Raw genomic sequence first — 21,722 nt, forward strand, 5'->3', positions numbered from 1 at the left:
AGATATCATAAATAATAATGGAATTGGGAGACACTCGCAGAAACCCCCTGGCTGCTGCCAGAGTATCTCAGCCTGTGCCCCTTTCCAGACCGCACTGCCTTTCTTCCAGCCTGGCTTACATTGCCCTTTTAGCTGCCTGCATTGTTTGGGAACCTGAAGGGTTTTGTGGCATGTTTTCACCATGCAACAGATGTTGTGCCATGTGACACTGAAAAGAAACATCCCTGCTCAGCGAGGACATGCGGGAAACACTGACAGGGGCTCTGCTGTCACTGCAGGTCTGTGTAGACGCTCTCTGGGCAACTCAGAGAAAACCAGCAACACTGGCACAAACCAGAAAACAACAGTATTGTAAAAAGAAAAGAAGTACTAGTGGCGCCTTAGAGACTAACCAATTTATTTGAGCATAAGCTTTCGTGAGCTACATCTCACTTCATCGGATGCATTGTGTGCATCTGAGTATGCCTTTAGTGCTGGTGAATCAAATGTGACTCTCCTGTTACACAGAACAACACCAGTTTTTACCTGTCAACTGCTGCCAGTGTCTCGCCTGGGTCCGACAGGTACCATGTTTAGGGATGGGTAAGTAACTGATTCCCCTTGACCCAATCACTCCTTGGCTAAGTCTGCCAACTGCAGAGGTGGGTTTTGTGATGTGGACAGGACACAGTGTTTCTTGGAGAATCTTCCCCCATCAACCTGCCTCCTCCATTTGATCCCACCCATGTCAATCAGCTAAACGAAACCTTTGAAGGAGAGGACGTCCCACTGCCAAGTCCCAAAGCCCTTGAAGAGACTGCTGACAATGACTGAGAATGTAGAAAATACACCTGAGAAGGCTCAAACATTGGACAGAGAGGTAGAAAGATGGGAAAGCAAAAATCTTACAAATGGTGTGTTCTACTGCATGCCATTCTGAACTACCTGTTTCGTTACATCTCATCTGACTTAAACCATTAAACCTCCCTGACTTCTCAAAACCATGCTGTCAGTTACATCCTAGCTATCTATGGTTTTATAAGGTCACCATGGTATGGAAGTGCCTTTCTGATGGGAACTGAAGCATGGAGAGTGATTCTGTGACTTGCCTAAGGTGACCTGGGAAGCCTGTGGCAGAGCACTTCAATCTCAAGAATCCCAAGTCAGTGCCTTTAACCACAAGACCATCCATTACTCTGCCACTGAAGAAATGACCAACATCAGCTCCTGGAAATGGCAAGCTGAACAAGCTTCAGTGTTGGGGAAAGTATGGAAGACAGAAAGCTACAGGGAGAATTAATTAGGGAGCAGGCAGGATCAGTGCTTGCTGCCATGCTGTGGAAGTCAGAGAAGTGCTGGAGGGCTGGGAGGAATATGGAACTCCTGGGGTGGGGAACACTGGAGAAAACTTCCCATTTTGAAATTAAAAGGTCCGTTCCTGCTCCCATTGACATCAGTGGGAACAGAAACAGGGCTCAAGCCCTCTAACTCACACTCCAATCTAACAGAGAAGCTGGATTCCCAAGGGGAAGAGTTTGGGTCTAGCCTCCTTTCTAGAGCACAGTCTGACATGTGAGGCCGTATTTCATATTCCAGACATAACTCTCACTGTACCTGCATTCTCCTCAGACTGGTTGAAGCCACAGATCTGGCAGATACTGCGAACCCACTTGTTCATGTCCTCCTCTGTCTCGGCCACCAGGTAGAAAGTCCTGTCGCTGGTCTTGATGTCGAAGACGTAGCTGTCCTGCAGCTCCTTCTTGTTGAAAGTCAGCCCTGCGTCCACCTGCTCACAGAAGTTGAGGTTGATCACACGCAGAGGCTTCTTGGAGTGGTCATTCTTGTAGTATTCCAGGACGTCCGGGTCGCCGCTCATCCGACCACTGCGCAGGAGGAACCAACGTTTCTTCCACGCCTGAGGACCAAAGAGAAACAGTCTTATCCCTCCGAGAATACAGAGACCCCACTGGCCAGCATTCCCCACCACGCGAGTCCCTTAAAACTGCACCAGGGAACACATGGCAGCATTGGGCAGGCAGTGCGATTGAACTGGGAGACGTAAGTTATCTGACAGAGTGGTTATGGGTTGATCCTGAGAGGTCCTGCCTCGCTCATCACACAATGGGGCCCCAAGTGACTTGCCAAAGACCACGGAAGGTTTCCGAGTCAGGACTAGAATTTAGGAAGTCCTTGATCTCACTGCTCCATTCAGCTAAGTGCCCCATGAATGTCTTGTTCTCTCTGGCTATGTCTACACTGCAATCATGGTGTCTGCCACTCATGGACAAGCCTGCCCAGAACCCTAGGTAGTTACTTGGGTGCTAGCCTGTGCTGAAGTCCATGGTACCACGGCTTCACTGCTCCGCTGCCCACGCTAGCTAGGTTGAAGTTAGCTAGGGTACGTCTACACAATCTACACTCACACCCTGTGACTGCAACATAGTCATACTCTCGGTGCCAAGTGATCTGCGGGAAGACATTAGCAGCAATAATCACGATGAAACACATTTCAGTAATGCAAAAGCATCGCATTCCCTTTGGACACAATGCCCCAGGGAGGCTGCCTTTCTTAGACATCTCCGAGATGCATTCTATCGAGGCTTTACAGTAGCAGGGTATGCGTCAGAGAGCTGCCTATCGCATGCATGTTTAAATGCCAGTATTTGAGAGGCAAACAAAGCCAACGTGAAGCTGCTGTTTTTTAATATCGGGAATCGTGCCAGGAAGATCTGTGGAGAATCCAAGCTTCACTTGTTTGCAAAATCTTCTGTTTCCTGAAATATATCCAATTCCGTAGCAAAGAAAATGTTACTGGTTCTCAAAGAACCATCCCTGTCAAGGCTACTTCCCTGAACAGCCTCTGGGGATTTATGGTGCCCTAGGCAAACTGGAAAATAAATGTGACTCATGACCCCCCGATCGCTCACGTAATGAACATTTTGCCGCCTCCAATATTTTCCTCCCCTAAGCAAACACCTGTTTTGTATGTAGGAAAGTGCTGGCTGAGTGAGACACGTTTGAAGGGCTGGTTTTCAGATCATATGCCTTTTGCCAAGAAGCACATGTGTTTGCAGCATGCATATTGGCCCGGCTGCTGGAGGCAGAGAGCAGGAATTAATCTGTGACCCGAGCTGGAATTTAAAAACCCCAAAACAAAACTAGGCTGTCACGTTAGCTCTGAAGCAATCTTGTGAAACATGCTCTGAAGAGACCGGTGTGCAGCCTGCTGCTTGGGCTTGGAGGATGCCTGACAGGATTACTTATATTTAGTGTTTTCTAGCAGGGCTAAATTGTGGCTGTAAACAATAGTCTTTCTGGGGAGGCAGTACGGAAGTCCCCCAGTCCAGCAAGAGCTCATCTGATTCCAGCCCAATTTTGCAGACACTGTTGCTTTGTATAGAGTTCCTCTAAGCGCTGGGTGCTCATCCCAGCTAAATAAAATCCATGAGAAGCAGTGTGATCTCATGGCTGCAGCCCAGTTTGAGGACTCCTAAATCCAAATCCTGATTCCCTCTGTGGTCTTGGGCAGGTCACTTACCCTCTCTGTGCCTCAGTTTCCCCTTTCTGTGAGAGGGGAATAATAATCCTGCTTTATCCAGCTCACAGGAGTTCTGGGAAGGTGGATTTGCTCATCTTTGTATGTCACTTTGAACATGCAAAATAAGTGCTAAATATTACGATTAACAGAATTTAAACCCAGATGGGATGATTGTGATCCTCTAGTCTGATCTACATAACACAGACCATAGATTTCATCCAGAGATAGACCTTCTGAAGTTTGTCCAGTGCTATCCCCACATACTTCTGTATCCTGTTGCTATTATAAAATGTCACGGCATTAAGAAAAGCACTTCAGGAGAGGAAATAATTGATTTCTGGCTCCTCCTTAAGATTGTATGCTATGATCTTACAATGTGGTGAACTCAGCTCTCATGGAGTCAGTCAGCACCAGTAGATGCTCAGCACCATTCAGTCTGGCCTGTGTGTGGAGTCACCATGCTTGGAAGTAGAGTTAGGCTCAAGCTGCAATGTCTAACTCCAGATCCAGGGCAGATGGAGGGTTTTGGTTTGGCTCATTACAGAGATACACTCCAGCTGTGGAGTTCAGATCTCGGTCAGGCTGCTCTGACCTCTTTGTGCTGCTCTGGCTGGATCTGGACAGCTGAGAATTTTTGTTGCATGGGGGGAGGTCTCAGTCAGCTCCAATGCATGGGCATATTGGGAAAGGAGGGGGTATGGATCTGATTAGCGCATGGTATGCTTCAGCATCTCCAACTAGACCATTGCCAGCTGACATAGGTTACAGTAGGTCATAGACTGCTGTAACCTAGCCTGGAGCTGGTGTGGATTGTCCCAGAGAATCAGGGAGCCATAACCAGCTCAGTGATGGTCTCCTCTCCCTCACTTACACTGAGTGGATTGTGGTGCAGGAGAGAATCCAGGCTCTAAGTTTGAACTTCCCTAAGGTTCAGGGGTGTTTGGATCCATGTCCCAGTTTGAGACCATGCCTCCTTGGGAGTTTCAGAGACTTAACCAGCTGTGAATTCTGTTCTGTAACAAATCTGTATTAAACCTTTCTGAGTGTGTTCTTCCCCTGGAGGTACACATCCTGACACCTGTCTCTGTTAGTATTCATGCGTGTAGGAAAATGTTGGGCCAGATTCTTGACTGGTATAAACTGATGCAGCTCCCTTGACTTTATTGGAACTCTGTGAGTTTACACCGCCTGAAAATCTATCTCTTCCTCTTCAATCAGTTGCATTAAAACCATTTACATCATACATGCATGAAGGAGAAGAAACGTGTTTGTGAGAGATAAACTTGGTGTCAAACTTGCATTGCATTGACAAAGCTGCATTTGTTGATAAATGGTTTATTGCAGATAGCTCGCTGACCATTTGCCAAGCTAAGTAGAATTGTTTTCATTTTGTTCCTGAGGTTCACATACTTTTTTGTTGAATAAATGTCAGTTTTATCTATAAAAACCACAGGCAGTGAACACAAACTCACCCAAAATATTTTGTTTAACAGGCTAAAAGAAAAAAATATAGGCACATACATAACAAAGCCCATGACCACATGCATTCTGGACAGCCCCAGTGCTGCCTTGTGATATTTGGTGGCTCTTTTTTAAAGCCCCAGCTCTTGGAGTCATAGTAATCTCAGCTCTCATTTTTAAAAAAGTTAATTTTTAGCCCTCATGGTTATGGAGAAAAGCTTGAAAATGTGAACCTTAATGGCTCAGAAGCCAACAGGCAAATAAAAAGAATCCCAAATTTATTATTTAAAAAAATTCATAATTTTAAACCAATCTCATGATTTTTGAATGCTTGGGATTGGCCATGCTGCAGACACAATGCATCATCTGCACGGATTGAACTCAAGTCCTCCAGCACCAAAGGCCTAGCCCAGGGCCTGAGGTAAGATATTAATTACCATACGTACTGGGTGGCAGAATCTCGCTCTAAAGATTTCAAATAAATTTGACCCTGCTGGTACCCAAAACTTGTCCAACCAAGGGCCACTTTGGTGGCTTGCCAGGAGCCCAAAGGTTGAACCTAATTTCCATAACATGGAGGAGATTGCAGCCACCGTCATCTTTAATACAGGGATGGAAACTACAGCTCTGATCATGCAATGCTTCTGATCTGAGTGACCTATTGAGATGGAACATCACTTGCTGGGACCTGTAGTAGGCTACATAGCCATATAAATGATGAGGGTGATTATAGTGTGCATGATAGAATTCTCTGCACCTTGGCCGCTACTGATCTAACCCAATTACATGCAGCCAGCGAAAACAAGAGTAAGAGAAAGGAAGCAGAAGTTTTAATTGGAGGACAGGCACTAGGTTGTATATAGTCTGTCTATCTTAGAATGATAGAGGAACCTAATCATGCTGGTATCTAAATATTGCCAGGGCAGAACTGGTACCAGCATCATGAGAAAACAGGAGAGGTACATCGAAAACCAGTCTGGAATAGTATTTGCTTTGGCAGCTGTCGTGTTATCCCAGCAAAAGGAAACTATGGCCACAACCCTACATGGCTGTGTATTCATAATAGATAATAATACTTCACACTTGAATTACATCAGCTTTCATTTATCAACACCCCACTGATAAGAAAGTTGTGTCCATGTCACTTATATTGGAAGCAATTCAGGCCAGGGACCCAGTCTTGTCTTTGCTGATAATGAATCATGAATAATGATTGTACTGTAGCTATAAATAAATAATAATAATAATTAATAATAAAGGCAAAAACATCACTCAGTACACTGGAGATGATGTCAGTTATAGGAGATGTGCTGTGAGCCAGCCCTTATCAGGCAGTGACTTAGAAACTGATAGCATCAGCTGGTATAGAATTCAGATTGTCTTCTCCAGAAGCAAGGAAAGGAGGGTCTTCCTTAGCTGTTATAGCAGTACAGGACTCAGCAGTGCTGATTTCATCCAGCAGAGGACAGTGGCGCACATACACACTGTACATCTCAGAATAGCACGTACTGTGTCCACTTCATTCTGGTCACTATTGTAGTGCATTCTGGAAGGACTGTTCTGGTATTTAGACTAGCTCTGTGAGAATTCAGTGACCCAGTTAAGAAAGAGAAACCTCTGCAGACATTTCTCTGAACAATCAGATTTTCACTTGTCTTCTTATAAAGACTTATAAATAGCCTTTGTTTGCTTCTCCAAGATTTGTAACCTAATTAGTTTTGCGCTAATTCTCAAACTGGCTGTCGATGCCAGGAAACCAGGCACAGTACAATCTTACAAATGCAGTGGAGCAGCGAATTGTTTAGCAATACACAGCACACCAGGCTGGCTTTCAGATTTCAATTAAGCTTGGAAAAAATCACAATCTTCTCTTTGCCATGACTGCTATTAGAGGAACTAAATATATAGATATGTGTATGCACGCCCCATCTGCAACCATTACAGAAAAAACCGAATAGCTCTTTTTTATCTCCTATTTCTGTGGTTCTATAGTAACAAGACAACACGCCACTGTCCCCTACAACAGCTTTCTATACTTGCAAACATTTATCCCTTTAGCCTAGCTCCATGAAGAGAACACTCCATTAGCTTCTGGGTAATAATACTTAGCACTGAAGAGCCATAGGTCTCACACCACTATACTGGGGGATTATTATCCCCATGTAGTACATGGAGAAACAGAAGCAGAGCTGAGTCCAGAATTCTGGTGTACCCTAAGCATTCAAAAATCATGACTCAGCCCCCCCCCCCCAAACCATGACATTCTTTTTTAAAAGATTTTTAAAAAACCCAATACATTTGGGTTCTTGAAGAAGAAGAAGAAGAAAGCTGAGGTTCTCACATAATCATTTGACTCCCAGACCTGAGGCTTTAATTAAAAACACCAACTAGCGTGAGATACGGCAGCACTAGAAAGAGAATTTCTCATCATCACTGATGTCAAACCCATTACAACTTCTCCACTACTTTGTTCTGTATCTTATCAATGGACAAACCCATCCAAAGCCCCCTGCAGTCAATTTGAACACAACCTCAGATTGTTGGTAAAACCTGCTATCTACTCATACAAAGAGAACATGGCCCTGCATGTGAATCTCATTTATTCTTTTCAGAGTAGCAGCCGTGTTAGTCTGTATTCGCAAAAAGAAAAGAAGTACTTGTGGCACCTTAGAGACTAACCAATTTATTTGAGCATAAGCTTTCGTGAGCTTCACTTCATCACTTCATGTAGCTCACGAAAGCTCATGCTCAGATAAATTGGTTAGTCTCTAAGGTGCCACAAGTACTCCTTTTCATTTATTCTTACAAATCAGTTTATTGCAGTGTTGTTGTAGCTGTGTCGGTCCCAGGATATTAGAGAGACAAGGTGGGTGAGGTAGTATCTTTTTTCAGACCAACTTCTGTTGGTGAAAAAGACAAGCTTTTGTGCTTACACAGAGCTCCTCTTCAAGTCTGTTGATATTTTTACAGAAGGAGCGGTTTGCAGTTTCTGTGTAACCTAATCTAGCTCGGCATTCATAATGCTCATCACCATGGCTACTACACTGTACTCCTCCTAGTCAAATTCCTTTAAGTTACATTTTGTCCCCACCAGCTAAAGAGCAATTTATCAGATTTTACAGGTCTAGTGGGAACTAATGCCTTGTGTCAATTGTCCTTGGAAGGGAAAACGATGCCTGCATTGAAGTATCATAAAAGCAAAGGCTTTGATGCTTTAGAGTCTGCTCTAAACCCCACTGAATGTCAATGGGAGCCCTTCCATTGGCTTAATGGGATCAGGCTAGATGGATAATGGGCCAAACACAGAGGGAATATAAGTGAGATTCCTTTGTGCTTATTCCAGGCCTGATTTAATTCCCTTTGAACTTTGGGGTGAGTTTTTCCACTAACTTCAGTGGAGCTGGATCAAGCCCTTAGGCTCTGAATTTTGCCCATTGTGTCCATCGTGAGTGAAGTGTCCATAGCAAGCAGAGGTGATACAGTTTTCCTGCTGGTCTGTTTGTGGGAATCATTCTTTCTGATAGGCTGAGGAGGGATCTTTCTCCTACTTCTTTGTATTTTGTACAACAAAGTCAAGGAACTTCTGTTTCAATTTCTCCCCCGTTACATTCTTTGCAAAGTTATTTCTTGAGTTTCCATTGTGCCTTGTGGCTTCAGTATCTGTTTCCACCGTGTGAGCATTCAGACTGTGTTTTCTAGGCGAGGGCCTTTGCTTTGAGTATTTCACTGGTGTAATGTAGCCTGCTTGAACGAAGCCTCTCTGAAGTGTTAAAGAGCAGTATCATATGCTGCCTTTTTAGGTTTGGCCCGGTGTGTTGAACAGTTAATTTATCTGGTTGTTTCATGGGGCTGGAGGTTATTACTGTTCAGATTTAGCTACCTTAGGTTTTCTTAGAGCACCCCAACTTCGTCGTGTCTGGGAGAGATGGGAAGGGAAAGAGTGGGGTGAAGTGACTTGCCCAAAGCTCTAGGATAAAGACCAGGATTGACAACTTGGCCTCTCTGGCACAGTGGAACTCTCTGCCACAGCCAGCTCCTGGTATTCAGAGCCAGAGTCCTCAGTGACAGGACAGGAGTCAAGAGTCAGCTGGGTTGGGATAGCAGGAGATCAGAGGCAGGAGACAAACCGGAGATAGGAACTACAGTGAGGACAGGTCAGGATACCAGGGGGTCCAAGGCTGGAGACAAAGTGTGGAACCACAAGTCAATCTGGGTCAGAATCCTAGTAATTCAAACCAGGGAAGCGGGAGCAGGGAGCAGATAGCAGGGGTAGCAGGAAGCACAAGATGCATGCGAACACTCCATAGCAGAGTGAAGCCTAGTTGTACACACCGCTTCCTTTTCCTGCTGCTGGCTTCAGTAGGGCCAGCGGGCCAATCAGCCACTCTGGGAGTCTGCCAATCAGACCTCGGGGTGGAGCCTCACACTGGGGCTGGGCTTCGGGGCCTGAGCTAAACTATTGCTAGCAGGGTGGAGGACTGGAATGGGGCTGTGCCCATGGCCCTTGCAGGGCTGTGTTCAAGACCCCTGGGCTGTGACACTCCACGATAAGAATAAAGCTCATCCACGCAGGAGCTAGAGCTTCTTCGGGGACTGTCTGTAACTGTGGAACAAATTCCCCCCATGAGCTAAGGACCTTCCCCAGCTGCCCTACTTTTTGCTGCAAGTCCCAGGTGTGCTGCTTTGACCTTGCCTTCTCTCATGTGGATACATAGCAATGTGTATATTTAAACACAAGCCCCTACCAAACCAACATCCAGGAGACAGGATGAGAGAACAAACGACAGGTGACAGAGGCATTGTCACGTTGCTCAGTGCACGACTGGAAGGAGCTCAGATACCACAGGAATGAGTGCAGCATAAACACCTATAGAGCACAGAAGATGGGCACACAGCACATCAGCCAGGAAAAGAATGCAGCCCTTTGAAATCCCAGTTTTGTGCTCTAGCCACTGGCCCACACTGTCTCTCACTAAAAACATTGCCTGTTCACAGTTTTGTTTTCAATTTTCCGATTTTACTTATTTCTGGTCCCTTCTATTTCCAGCTTGAAACCTTTGCCTGCTTCCATTTCCCCAGCTATACCAGAGCCTCTCATTTCACTCCCATGTAGTTTGATCCAAGGGTTAAATTTGTTCAATAGCTTTTTTTTTTTTTTATGGTGGAGTAGGGCCAGTAGCTTAACAGCTGTAAAATGATGTTTGTGTGGCATAAACTTCCACTGTGTGGTCCTTTGTTCATATCAGGCATCTTCTCCACTAAATTATGGCTGTTTAATGGCCTTTAGATCATTTTAAAATATTTTGATTCCGCATACCTTACTTCTTTTTAAGGCAATTCAAGAAAAAAGAAAAAAATAACAAAGACCTCCCAGCACAATGTATTCATCTGAGCCTCTGATCATCAGGATGATTACTTAATTGTTACATGAAGACCGATCTGTGCCTACTTTAAGAGGATTCTACTGAACCTCTTAATAGAGGAAGGACATGTTATCCCTCAGAGAACTGTCCAGTTTCCAGATGGATGATACTTGGAAACTGGCTGTTTTATGGGTTTGAGGCCAGATCCCCAGCAAGTGGAAACTCCGCTGGTTTTATGGGCCGAGTGCTCTAGGCTGGGGGGTGCTTTATCCACAGACAGGAAAAGATTTGTCTGAGGCATGCTTGACTGAGTGAATGAGGAGGATTCCTGGCAGTGGGTAAGTAGACTGGGTCAAGAATCTTGCTGCCTCGCTCTCAGGGACCTCCTTGGTGTGCTCCCCATGTGACCTGTCACCGACTGGACAATCAGATTGTGAACTGTGCAACAGGGAAGTAGGGAGGGGGAGCTGGATTTTGGAGGAAGATGTCTGTGAAGAGTGGGTGCAAAAAGCAGATACCTGGAGGCTAAGAGGAAGGAGGCAGCGGTACAGGAAAGAATGTTTGCAAGAGAGGGTGTGTCTCTTGGATAGGCAGTTTAGGAGAGAATCAGGGTGTTTGTGGTAAGGGTACAGGTGAGGGAGGCAAGAGGAGCCAGCTGAAGCACACTTATCCTTAGTGATTGTGGGGTTAATGCAAGTGTACACTTTCCACTCTGAACACGAGGTAGGTAATAGCTTGCCCTGACACATTCAGCGTAGTACATTGCCTTCCCTGCCCGTGTCCTAGTTGACATGAAGGGGGAAACTGCAGCAAAAAGATGCTGATAGCATCGAAGCCGGGCATTCAAACTGCCTTTTACTGGTGAGGCAAGGAATTCACTGATAATTATTCAGTCACAGCAATTGCTGATAAGAAGGCCATGGCTATGGCCATTATAAGGAAACAAATTTGATCAGAGAGGAGAGCATGTGCTCTGCTTAGGGGGCAGAACGTGGTTAAATGAATGGGTCCACCTGATCCAGGCACTGTTTCCACCCATACATGTGGTCACCAGAATTGCCAGCATGGCCTTCACTGCATTCAGGGCTTGAGTGTCCTGCCCTTACCACTGGGAGCGTAACCCACTTTAGGACTAGACCATGGGCCTTTGTCCCCCTTGTGGCACATAAGAGGTGTGTGATTCTGCTGCAGCAGGCAACTAAGGGACTTAAGGATAATACTGGCTCTATCAAAATCAGTGGGAGTTTTGCTGTTGGCTCTTCCCACCCCCTCCCACCCCTTTTTTTTTTAAGTCAAGCAGTGGTGGAATTACTTCTGGCTATCTTTTGCCTGGTGTGGAGAACTGGAACCTTGCCAACGGCCTAGAAGGATGGTATTGTGCTCTCACTTTAGAAGGGGAAGAGGTGGTGTGGCAAAGGTAAGAGCTATAGGCTGATCTCCTTGTTGTCCATGCCAGGGAAGGGGTTTGCGCATGTTCTGCTTACATGTTTGGAGCCCCTGCTACATTGGAAGCATCGCCCCCAACAGTCAGGCTTTACGAGGAATAGGTCCACATTAGACGCCATTTTGGCCCTCTGCTTGTTGTCAGAGATACAGCGTGAGTTCAGGAAGCCCCTTCATGTGACCTATGTCACGCTTAAGGCTGGGTTTGATTCAGTTGACCGAGTCGTGCTATGAAAGGCCTTAAAGGGTGTGGGTGTCCCAACCACTCTGCTGGACTTGATTAGCGAGCTGCATAATGGAACCACTGCCCGTGTACATCTGGGGGATCGGATGTCAGCACCTTTTAAATCAGTATCTGGTTTCAGGCAGGGCTGCGTCTTGGCCCCGGCACCCTTTTGTCAGGCAATGGATTTCATAATGCGGCATATCTTGTGTGTGTGTGTCTGAGGAGCCTCTTGAAGTTCGTGTCTCACAGGGAGCTGAGCACATTGTCAACATGTAATGAACCCTATAAAAGGAGGAATAACCCAGCCTATAGGGAACTGGCAAGGAGCTGGGCCTAGTACGGCCTAGGACAGTCATTTCCCACCTCTAGATGCCATGGGCTGGATTCTGATCTTTCTTATACTAGTGTAAAATCAGGACCAACTCCACTGACGTCAATAGACTGATAACCAGGGGAAAACCTAGCACAGGTGGGAGGAGAATCAGGCCCTATGGTCCCAGGTCTATATGAGTAGACAACAGTGAAGAGAAAGAAATGGGGCTCCAAATCCAGCCTGCTTTCACCATGACTGCTGGCCCCTAGCTCTGTAGTTAATGTGCACGTAAATGGTTTTGTATCTGTACGAGTCTCCTTTGCAGCAGCCGCTAATACCCCCTCCTCGTTTTCATCCTGTGTCTGTCACAAACCCCTTCACATAAAGGGACTAACACCCCATTAAACGCATTCAGCCCACAGCCACTGGCCTAGCAGCTTGGCAGAAAGCAGAACTGACTGCGTTTCCCCTGCCAGAGGAATTCACTCTCCAGTGATGTGCTGGAAGAGCCTTGACGCGTCTAATGGGATGCTGAGCAGCATGACTTGGGGATGGGGGAGAGGAGTTGAGGAGTTCGAGACGTGTCCGCAGTGTCACAAGGAGGCAGTGGGTCAGTGGTACAGCAAAGGGAATGTGGAAATGGCTCCCCAGATTTCCAGCTCCATCTGCAGAGGTGAGAGGTGGGAAAACACAGCTCTGGGGCAAAGGCAGGGCATTCAATCCTTGAGAGCTGCTCCCACTGCCTTCTAGGGACTCTGACACTGCCACGCTCCAAAAGGAACAGGGTACGGCCACTTCTCTGGAGGACAGGTCACTGCTTGGAGGGTGTGGATGTAGTTAAAGGGGAGGACAGTCAGGTGAGCCTCCCCTCCATCCTTGGTGCGGAACACTATAAAGACTCACTGGAGAAGACATAGCTAAGGCAATGACTGGGGTCAATTCCCAGAGCTGCCACAGACACCCTGAATGACCTTGGGCAAGTCACTTGAATCTTTCTGTGTCTCAGTTCCCCATCTGTAAAATGGGGAGAATGATCCTTTTGTCTCCCACCCTTTCTCAGTCTTGTCTATTTAGACTATAAGCTCTTCAGGACAGGGACTGTCTCTTACTATGTGTGTGTACAATGCCAAGTGCAATGGGGCTCCGGGATTTCTTGGAGCCTCGAGGACCTCCTGGAATACCAATAATAATAAACAGAGGTTCAGCACAACAAAGGCCTGGGTGTCAGCCAGTCTGGAGAGGTTCTTTCACCGTTGGGAGCCCATTATAGCAGAGTTGGGAGGACTGTGGTGTGGATTTGGACATGAACCCATCAGGAGTCGGGGGCAGAGCTGAGAAATGAACCCACAAACCTGTGCCCTGGCCAATAGAACATCCCCTACCACATTGCCAAACACCATCACAAAGCAATTTGGTCACAGCACCATGTGCGCTCATAACATCACAATGGGATTGTCCTTCATTGCCATAGCTGCTTGGAGCCTTGGGCAGCAGCACCATAGGAAAAGGTCCCATATACCGTAGTTACACAGGGCATGACTTCACACGGGTGTGTCCCAGGCTGTAAAGGACCAGAGCCTTTATCACGGAAGTGAAGGGCAGTTTTGAGAGAGATTTCATTGGGTTATGGAGGGTAAGATACTGGCTGCATTCGTAGCTCTGCATTTGAACGTTAATCAGTGTGCCAGTGACAGGCCTGAAGGTCTGTGTTGTTTCAGCAACCAAGTCTAGTCCCAATCCTGTTGAGTTATCTAAACTTTTCTGAAACTGACACAGAAATTCAGGCTAAGTGAGGCTGAGGTTTGTCACGTTGTGCAAAGCCTCTGTGTATTGGACGTATAAGCTGTATAGTCTGGAAACTTTTCTATTATTCAGTGCATTAGTATCCACGCGTTATCAGACTACACTCAGTCCCTTCACAATCTGGCACTGATTCCACAGTCTTGGCAGGATTATTCTTTGGAAACCAAAAGAAACAGACAGTGGTGAATTTCACTGAAGACAAAGCCTTTCCTCTTACTGTCATTGAGGTCACTGCAGCACCACTTTGTGAAAACAGACCTGACTGAATACAACTTAGTAACAGGTTTGTTGTTGGTGTTTAGTTTACCAAGCTTCAGCACCAGATCCTGAGCTGGTGTAAATCAGCATAGCTCCACTGAGATGACATCCATTTACCTTAGCTGATGATGGGGCCATTAGTAATTTGAGGCAAGCCTCTAGGTATCTGAGTTCTCTGGCCTAAGGAAGCTGTATAAGAACACAGCAAAGTGCTGAGTGAATTAGGGTATCATCTTGTGGCCCTTGTGAGGGGTGGGGATATGTAATGTCTGCCTCATAAACTCAGCCAGACACAGCACGAGGAAGACAGCAGCTCAGTCTGAGTGGTAGAGTGAGTGTGGTCTAGTAGATAGGATACTAGAATGGGAATAGGAAAACCTGAATTCTACCCCGACTCTACCACTGATTTGCTGTGTGACCTTGGTCATGTCACTTTGCTTCTCTGGTTCCCTTCCCATCTTTTGTCTGTCATAGCTGTTTAGAGTTTAAGCATTGTGAGGCAGAGACTCACAGCACCTAGCACAATGGAGCCCTGATCTCAGTTTGGGACTCTGCATAATACAAATAATAATTATAGATTCCATGGCCAGAAGGGACCATTGTGATCATCTAGTCTGACCTCTTGTATAACACAAGCCATGGAACTTCCCAAAAACAATTCCTAGAGCAGATCTTTTAGAAGAACATCCAATCTTGATTTAAAAATAGTCCGTGATGGAGAATCCACCATGGCCCTTGGCAATTTGCTCCAATGATTAGTTACTCTCACTGTTATACGTGTACGCCTTATTTCCAGTGAATTTGTCTAGCTTCAACTTCCAGCCATTGGATTGTGTTATAACCTTGAAGCGCCCATTATTAAATAGTTGTTCCCCATGGAGATATTTGTAGACTATAATCAAGTCACTCCTTAACCTTCTCTTTGTTAAGCTTTTGTAAAGGGAAATCAAGCCTCACCAATCTATGAGAATTCTTTGAGGGTGTCAACAAACATGTGGACAAAGGGGATCCAGTGGATATAGCATACTTAGATTTCCAGAAAGCCTTTGACAAGTTCCCTCACCAAAGTCTGTTAAGCAAAGTAAGTAGTCATTAGATGAGAGAGAAGGTTCTCTTATGGATCAGTGTCTGGTTCGAAGACAGGAAACAAAGGGTAGGAATAAATGGTCAGTTTTCACAATGGAGAGAGATAAATAGCAGGGTCCTCCAAGGATCTGTGCTGGGTCCATTGCTGTTCAACATATTCATAAATGATCTGGAAAAAGGGATAAACATTGAGGTGGTAAAGTTTGCAGATGATACAAAATTACTTAAGATAGCTCAGTTCAAAGCTGACTGTGAAGATTTACAAAGGGATCTGTCAAAACTGGGTGACTCGGCAACAAAATGGCAGATAAAATTCAATTTTGGTAAATGCAAAGTAATGCACATGGGAAAACATAATCCCAACTATACATATAAATCATGGGGTCTAAATTAGCTGCTACCACTCAGGAAAGAGATCTTGCAGTCATTGTGGACAGTTCTCTGAAAACATCCACTCAGTGCGCAGCAGCAGTCAAAAAAGCTAAGATAATGTTAAGAACCATTAGGAAAGGGATAGAGAAGACAGAAAATATTATAATGCCACTATATAAATCCATGATACGCCCACACCTTGAATACTGTGTGCAGTTCTGGTTGCCCCAGCTCAAAAAAGATACATTAGAATTAGAAAAAATACAAAGAAGGGGAACAAGAATGATGAGGGGTATGAAACTGCATCCATATGAGGAGAGATTAAAAAGACTGGCATTGTTCATCTTAGACAAGAGCTGACTGAGCGGGGATACGCTAGACGACTATAAAACCATGATGGGTGTGGAGAAAGTGAATATGGACATGTTATTTACCCCTTCACATAACACAAGGATTAGGTGTCACCCAATGAAATTAATAGGCAGCAAGTTTAAACAAAAAAAAAAAAGAAATATTTCTTCACACAATGCACAGTCAACCTGTGGAACTTGTTGCCTGGGGATGTTGCAAAGGCCAAAAGTATAACTGGGTTAAAAAAAGAACTAGATAAGTTCATGGAGGACAGGTCCATCAGTGGCTATTGGCCAACATGGTCAGGGATGCAACCCCAAGCTCTGGATGTCCCTAAGCCTCTGACTGCCAGATGCTGGGACTGGACAACAAGGGGTGGATCACTCGATAATTGCCCTATTCTGTTCATTCCCTCTGAAGCACCTGGCATTGGCCTCTGTTGGAAGACAGGATACTGGGCTATATGGACCATTGGTCTGACCCATTATGGCCGTTCTTATATAAGCTAAAGAGATTGAGCTTCTTGAATCTTTTGACAGGTTTCAGAGTAGGAGCCATGTTCGTCTGTATCCGCAGAAAGAAAAGGAGTACTTGTGGCACCTTAGAGACGAACAAATTTATTTGAGCATAAGCTTTCGTGAGCTACAGCTCACTTCATTGGATGCATGCAGTGGATGCCTTATGTGCCCCTAGGCACAGCATCTTCAGTGCCCTACCCCTGCCTACAGCTGACCTTTGTATTTTCCATAAAAAATGAAACTTTTAACTCACTTTTTACTTTTAGGTGTCTCTAGAACGCCGGCGTCCCTGGGCACGTGCCTACGTGCTTAATTGGAAATCCGGCCCTGCTGTCACTAGAAGGCAAGTTTTCTAACCGTTTAATAATTCTCGTGGCTCTTCTGAAAACCCTCTCCATCCTTCTTGAATTGTGAACACCAGAACTGGACACAATATTCCAACAGTGGTTGCACCAGTGCCAAATACAGAAATAAAAATAACCTCCCTACTACTTGAAATTCCTGTTTCTGCATCCCTGGATCGCATTAGCCCTATTGGCCATAATGTCGCATGGTGAACTCATGTTCAGCTGATTATCCACCACTACCCCGAAATCTTTTTCAGAATCACTTCTTCTGAGGATACAGTCCCCCTTCTGGTAAGTATGGCCTACATTTTTTGTTCCTAGACATATGATTTTACATGTAGCCGTATTTAAATGTATATTGTTTGCTTGAGCCCAGCTTACTGAGCGGTCAAGATTACTCTGTATCTCTGACCTGTCCTCTACATTACTTACCACCCCCTCAATTTTTGTATCATCTGCACACTATACCAGTGATGGTTTTATGTTTTCTTCCAGGTTCCAAAATGAACTCTGGCATTAATCTGGAAGCAACTCAGGAATGCTGCTTGGGCTGAATCAATCCTTGGTTAAACCAGGGATGGAACTGGCCTAAGCACCCATTAACATGTCATGATTCTTGGGAAAACATCCAGACAGAGGGCTCACAGAATCAGGCACACAGGTTTGACTTCTGCACAGAATCATAGGTGGTAGGGCGGGAAAAGACCTATTAGATCATCCAGTGCTTCTACCAGCTTGCTCCCTCTAGGGCATTCTACAGGGCTTGTAAGTTACTTACATAGGTATGATCACCATAGCCTCTAAGTACCTCACAATCTTTCATGTCTTTTTCCTCACTACTCCCACTGCGGGAGGGAAGTATGTTATCCCATGTTATAGACAGGGAACAAAGGCACAGAGACTCACCCAAGCACTTCATGGCAGAGCACAGAATTTAACCTGTGTTCCCCAAACTCAGGCTAATGACTTAACCACTGGACCATCCTTCCTCTTATTGCAATTAACACACAGGGTGGCCATTACATGATAAACCTATGGCCTAGCTTAGGCAAGGAGAGATAAAGACTGTATGGCACAAGACGTATGTATGTGTGTGTGTGTATCAAGGCCACAGACATTTGAGTGTGAGTTTTCTTCAAGCCAATTGGATGGTTTTACTGGAAAGCCAAGCTCACGCTGATCCAGCCTGGGAAGATCAGATCAGGTCAGCAGGGCCCTTTCACATGTCTTGAATTCCGATGACATGAGACTGAGTCATGATGTTGCATTGTCACACCAGGTCCCATAGAAGTGTAGAAGTGAGCAGAATTATTGTTGAACAGTTCTTCGAGCTGTATAAGCCATGCCTCTGTGTGTGAAAACATTTCCCCAAGACTCACACAGAGGAATCTGAGATTGGTTCTTTGGCTCAGTCCAGAGCTCATCTGGCTTTGTACAGAATACTTTGTAATAAGCGAATGCTCTGTTACATTATCAGCCAGCTTTTGTTTCTTTTATGTTTTTCATGCCAGCCTTGGTGACTTGGCCTACTCTAGACAATCAAAGCGAAGCTTTTATCAAGTGCTATTATTGTTCTTTCATCCACAACAACAGTGTTGATTATAGCCAGGCTTCCTGCATTAAGAGGGATATTGACCTAACTGTGGCTGAGCTACCATTGAATTCCTAAGAAAATAAAGCCTTTCGTTCGATAGCTCACACTGGGTGAAATTTACCCCCGTGCAGAAGAGCATCAGAGGGTCTAGGCATCAATTAAGTCCCACATCTTTAAGGCTTAAATGGGGCATAGACCTTGAGCTAGCTCATTGCGTATGGATACTTTTTACCCTGTGGGTTCACAACATTTCTGATGATCATCGATGATGCGGAACTGACATCTCTGGAGAGAAAAGTCCTCGACTTATGGAGGCAGTGGCAGTGCCCAGGCTTCCCACTGAATCACTCCATTCCCACTAATTTGCCTTATCTCTGACTCAGAGGAACCACATCTGAGCAGAGACAGAGACGGGTAAGGGCTAGCAGTGAGTATGGAAAATCCATGCAGATGTTAATGTCAATGTAATGCCAGTTAGGTCTTAGGCTTTCTGATGGACCAGTGCAGGCAGGTGAATGAGAGTGCAGCATCCTACTACCGTGTGGACATAAACTCACTATGGCCACCAACTCCTTTTACAATAGAATAGACCATGGCGATTCTCAGTCACTTCCAGCATCGTCTGGGTTCCAGCTGTTATCCCAGAGCTGAAAGGATAATTGCTAGTTACCTGAGCCATCCATCCCTGCCCCCCATAATCTAAAAGGCAGTTCTCCAAACTACATGCAAACAATTTGTCCTCAGCTGACTCCTGTTTACACAGCTAGAGTACCTTTTAATCCAACACGTCTTTGGCTAGCAGCAGGTGGTGTTTGTTTGCTTTTGGTCTGTTTAGTTGTAACAGCTCATCATCAGTGTGCAGAGAGCAAGAGCGACAAGTGATTCAAAGGCATGTCATTCCATTGTTCAGTTAGAGGTGCTATAATTATGCCTAATGACTTAAGCAGCCTCTCCACTAATATATCCTATACGGGTACAGCATCCTTCATACATCCCTGGAAAGCAAAAGCTCCCTTCCCCCCAGCCCAAATCATCAACAGTCTGGCTAATATATAAAAAATCATCACTTTGTGCTACCAATCTCTCTAGCTACTGCTCAAAGCTAGTGAAGAGCTGTCGCCCAACTCCGCCTGTACATTGTCCATGTCCTAGATTCCCCAGCCCCAGTCAGGTTTCAGGCTACGTCATGGGAAAGAGACATTACTGATTGCATTGATGATAGATGCCCTCCTCTTATCCACAGACAAGGGACATCCATCCATAATCGCACTGCTGAATCTCTCCTGCAGCATTTGACACAGTCAACCACCAATTACTGCTGTCGCATCTCAGAGATGGGTGAAAAGGAGGAAAGCGCTGAGATGTGCCGATCTTTACTCTTGGAATGAATCCGGAGGGTCATGATGGGCAACTTCCCTATTCTGGTTCCACAGCCCTCACCTCTGGAATCCCACCAGCCTCAAACCTTCTCTCAAGCATAGTCAATGTCTATATGAAGCCGTTGGGGGACCTTAGGAGACTCTGTGGATCCCCCTGCCAGGAAAATGTAGGCAACACCCAGCTCTGCATTTCTTTATGATCAGACCTTAACAGCCCAGTGTCCCATCTATCCCAGTGTCTGGGAGCCATCAGCATCTGGGTGAAGAGAAGTTGTCTGAAACTGGCCTCAGAGAAGATGGAGGTTATACTAGTGGGAGAGAGAAACATTATGACAGAGGAGAGAGACAAAAAGGATTAAAGGTCTAGAAAATATGACCTATGAAGGAAGACTGAAAAAATTGGGTTTGTTTAGTCTGGAGAAGACTGAGAGGGGACATGATAACAGTTTTCAAGTACATAAAATGTTGTTACAGAGAAGAGGGTGAAAAATTGTAGGAGAAGAAGCAATGGGCTTAAATTGCAGCAAGGCAGGTTTAGGTTGGACATTAGGAAAAAAATTCCTAACCATTAGGGTAGTTAAGCACTGGAACAAATTGCCTAGGGAGGTTGTGGAATCTCTGTCACTGGAGGATTTTAAAAACAGGTTAGTTAGACAAACGCCTGTCAAGAAAGGTCTAGTTATTACGTAGTCCTGCCTTGAGTGCAGGGGACTGGCCTAGATGACCTCTCGAAGTCCCTTCCAGTCCTACACTTCCATGCAAATCTGCAAATATCCTCAGACCATGTTTGCAGATTGGATATAGATACAAATTTTATCAAGATGGTTCACAGTCTTGGGGGTCTTTCTGGACTTCCCAATTTCCCTTAAGTATCCAAATAGCTATGGCTGAAAAAAAAAATTTCCTTCCAGCTACAGCTGGGCAGAAGACTGCACTCTACCATATCAGACTCTGATTTGTCCATGGCAATCCTTGGATTTGTATCCTGTAGACTGGATTATTGCAATTCATTTTATCTAGGAATTAAACTGATGACCATGATGAAGCTTCCATTGCAACAGAACAATGCATATCACCTACTGAAAAGCCCATCATCTTGGCGCTCTGCTCAGGCTCCCAGTGAAATACAGAATCAAATCAAAGTTTTGGTCTCATCTGTATCCTACCTCCACAGGACTGACTCCAGTTACCTAAGGAACAGCATCCCACTGTGCAGCCATGGCAGCCCGCTGAAACAATGGAACTGGCACCCTCAAGAAGGGTGCATCGTCCATGCCTTAGTTCAAGCACAGAGAACAAGTGGATCATGACTTCCTCCCACCACATGCATTAAAAGAAAAGGACAGAGAAAACCCAGACTGCAGGTGGAATGCCAGTGTGTTGCAGAGCCTCCAGTTAGCCAAAAGCCTGCAGAAACAGGTAAAACCGGACAATACTTTCTAGATGTGTTTCCAGGAGGAATAGATTCCAGAGACCAGCGGCCACCACTGACAGCATCCTGCTCAGGCCCCCTCAAGCTTCACCCTTGGGACAGACAGCTGCTTTCAGCATTCCAGGTGAATGCACCATCAGACAGTTCGTGTGGCAGCTTTCTATGTGACTGATTAGCCTTTTCAAAAGGCACACAGCCAGATCCTCAGCTGGCGTGAGTGGGAGCAGAGCCATGGCAGACAGCAAAGCTACGCGCTGTA

The 21,722-nt window shown here is 45.5% G+C and overlaps 1 protein-coding gene across 3 annotated transcripts in view; it reads right to left on the minus strand.

Annotated features, from left to right (window-relative positions):
• The window catches only part of GAB2 (GRB2 associated binding protein 2), a 179,047-nt gene that overhangs the window by 67,360 nt on the left and 89,965 nt on the right, over positions 1–21,722 (minus strand). For 2 of the 3 annotated variants that reach the window (XM_073335669.2, XM_073335685.2), the window contains one exon: positions 1,594–1,894. In XM_073335669.2, coding sequence (XP_073191770.2) covers positions 1,594–1,894 — 301 coding nt within the window. Of the gene's footprint in view, positions 1–1,593; positions 1,895–15,447; positions 15,640–21,722 lie in introns of all 3 variants that reach the window. The other variant, XM_073335690.2, reaches the window with a different exon arrangement.

The sequence above is a fragment of the Lepidochelys kempii genome, chromosome 1 (genome assembly GCF_965140285.1).
Source record: "Lepidochelys kempii isolate rLepKem1 chromosome 1, rLepKem1.hap1, whole genome shotgun sequence".
Classification (NCBI taxonomy): domain Eukaryota; kingdom Metazoa; phylum Chordata; order Testudines; family Cheloniidae; genus Lepidochelys; species Lepidochelys kempii.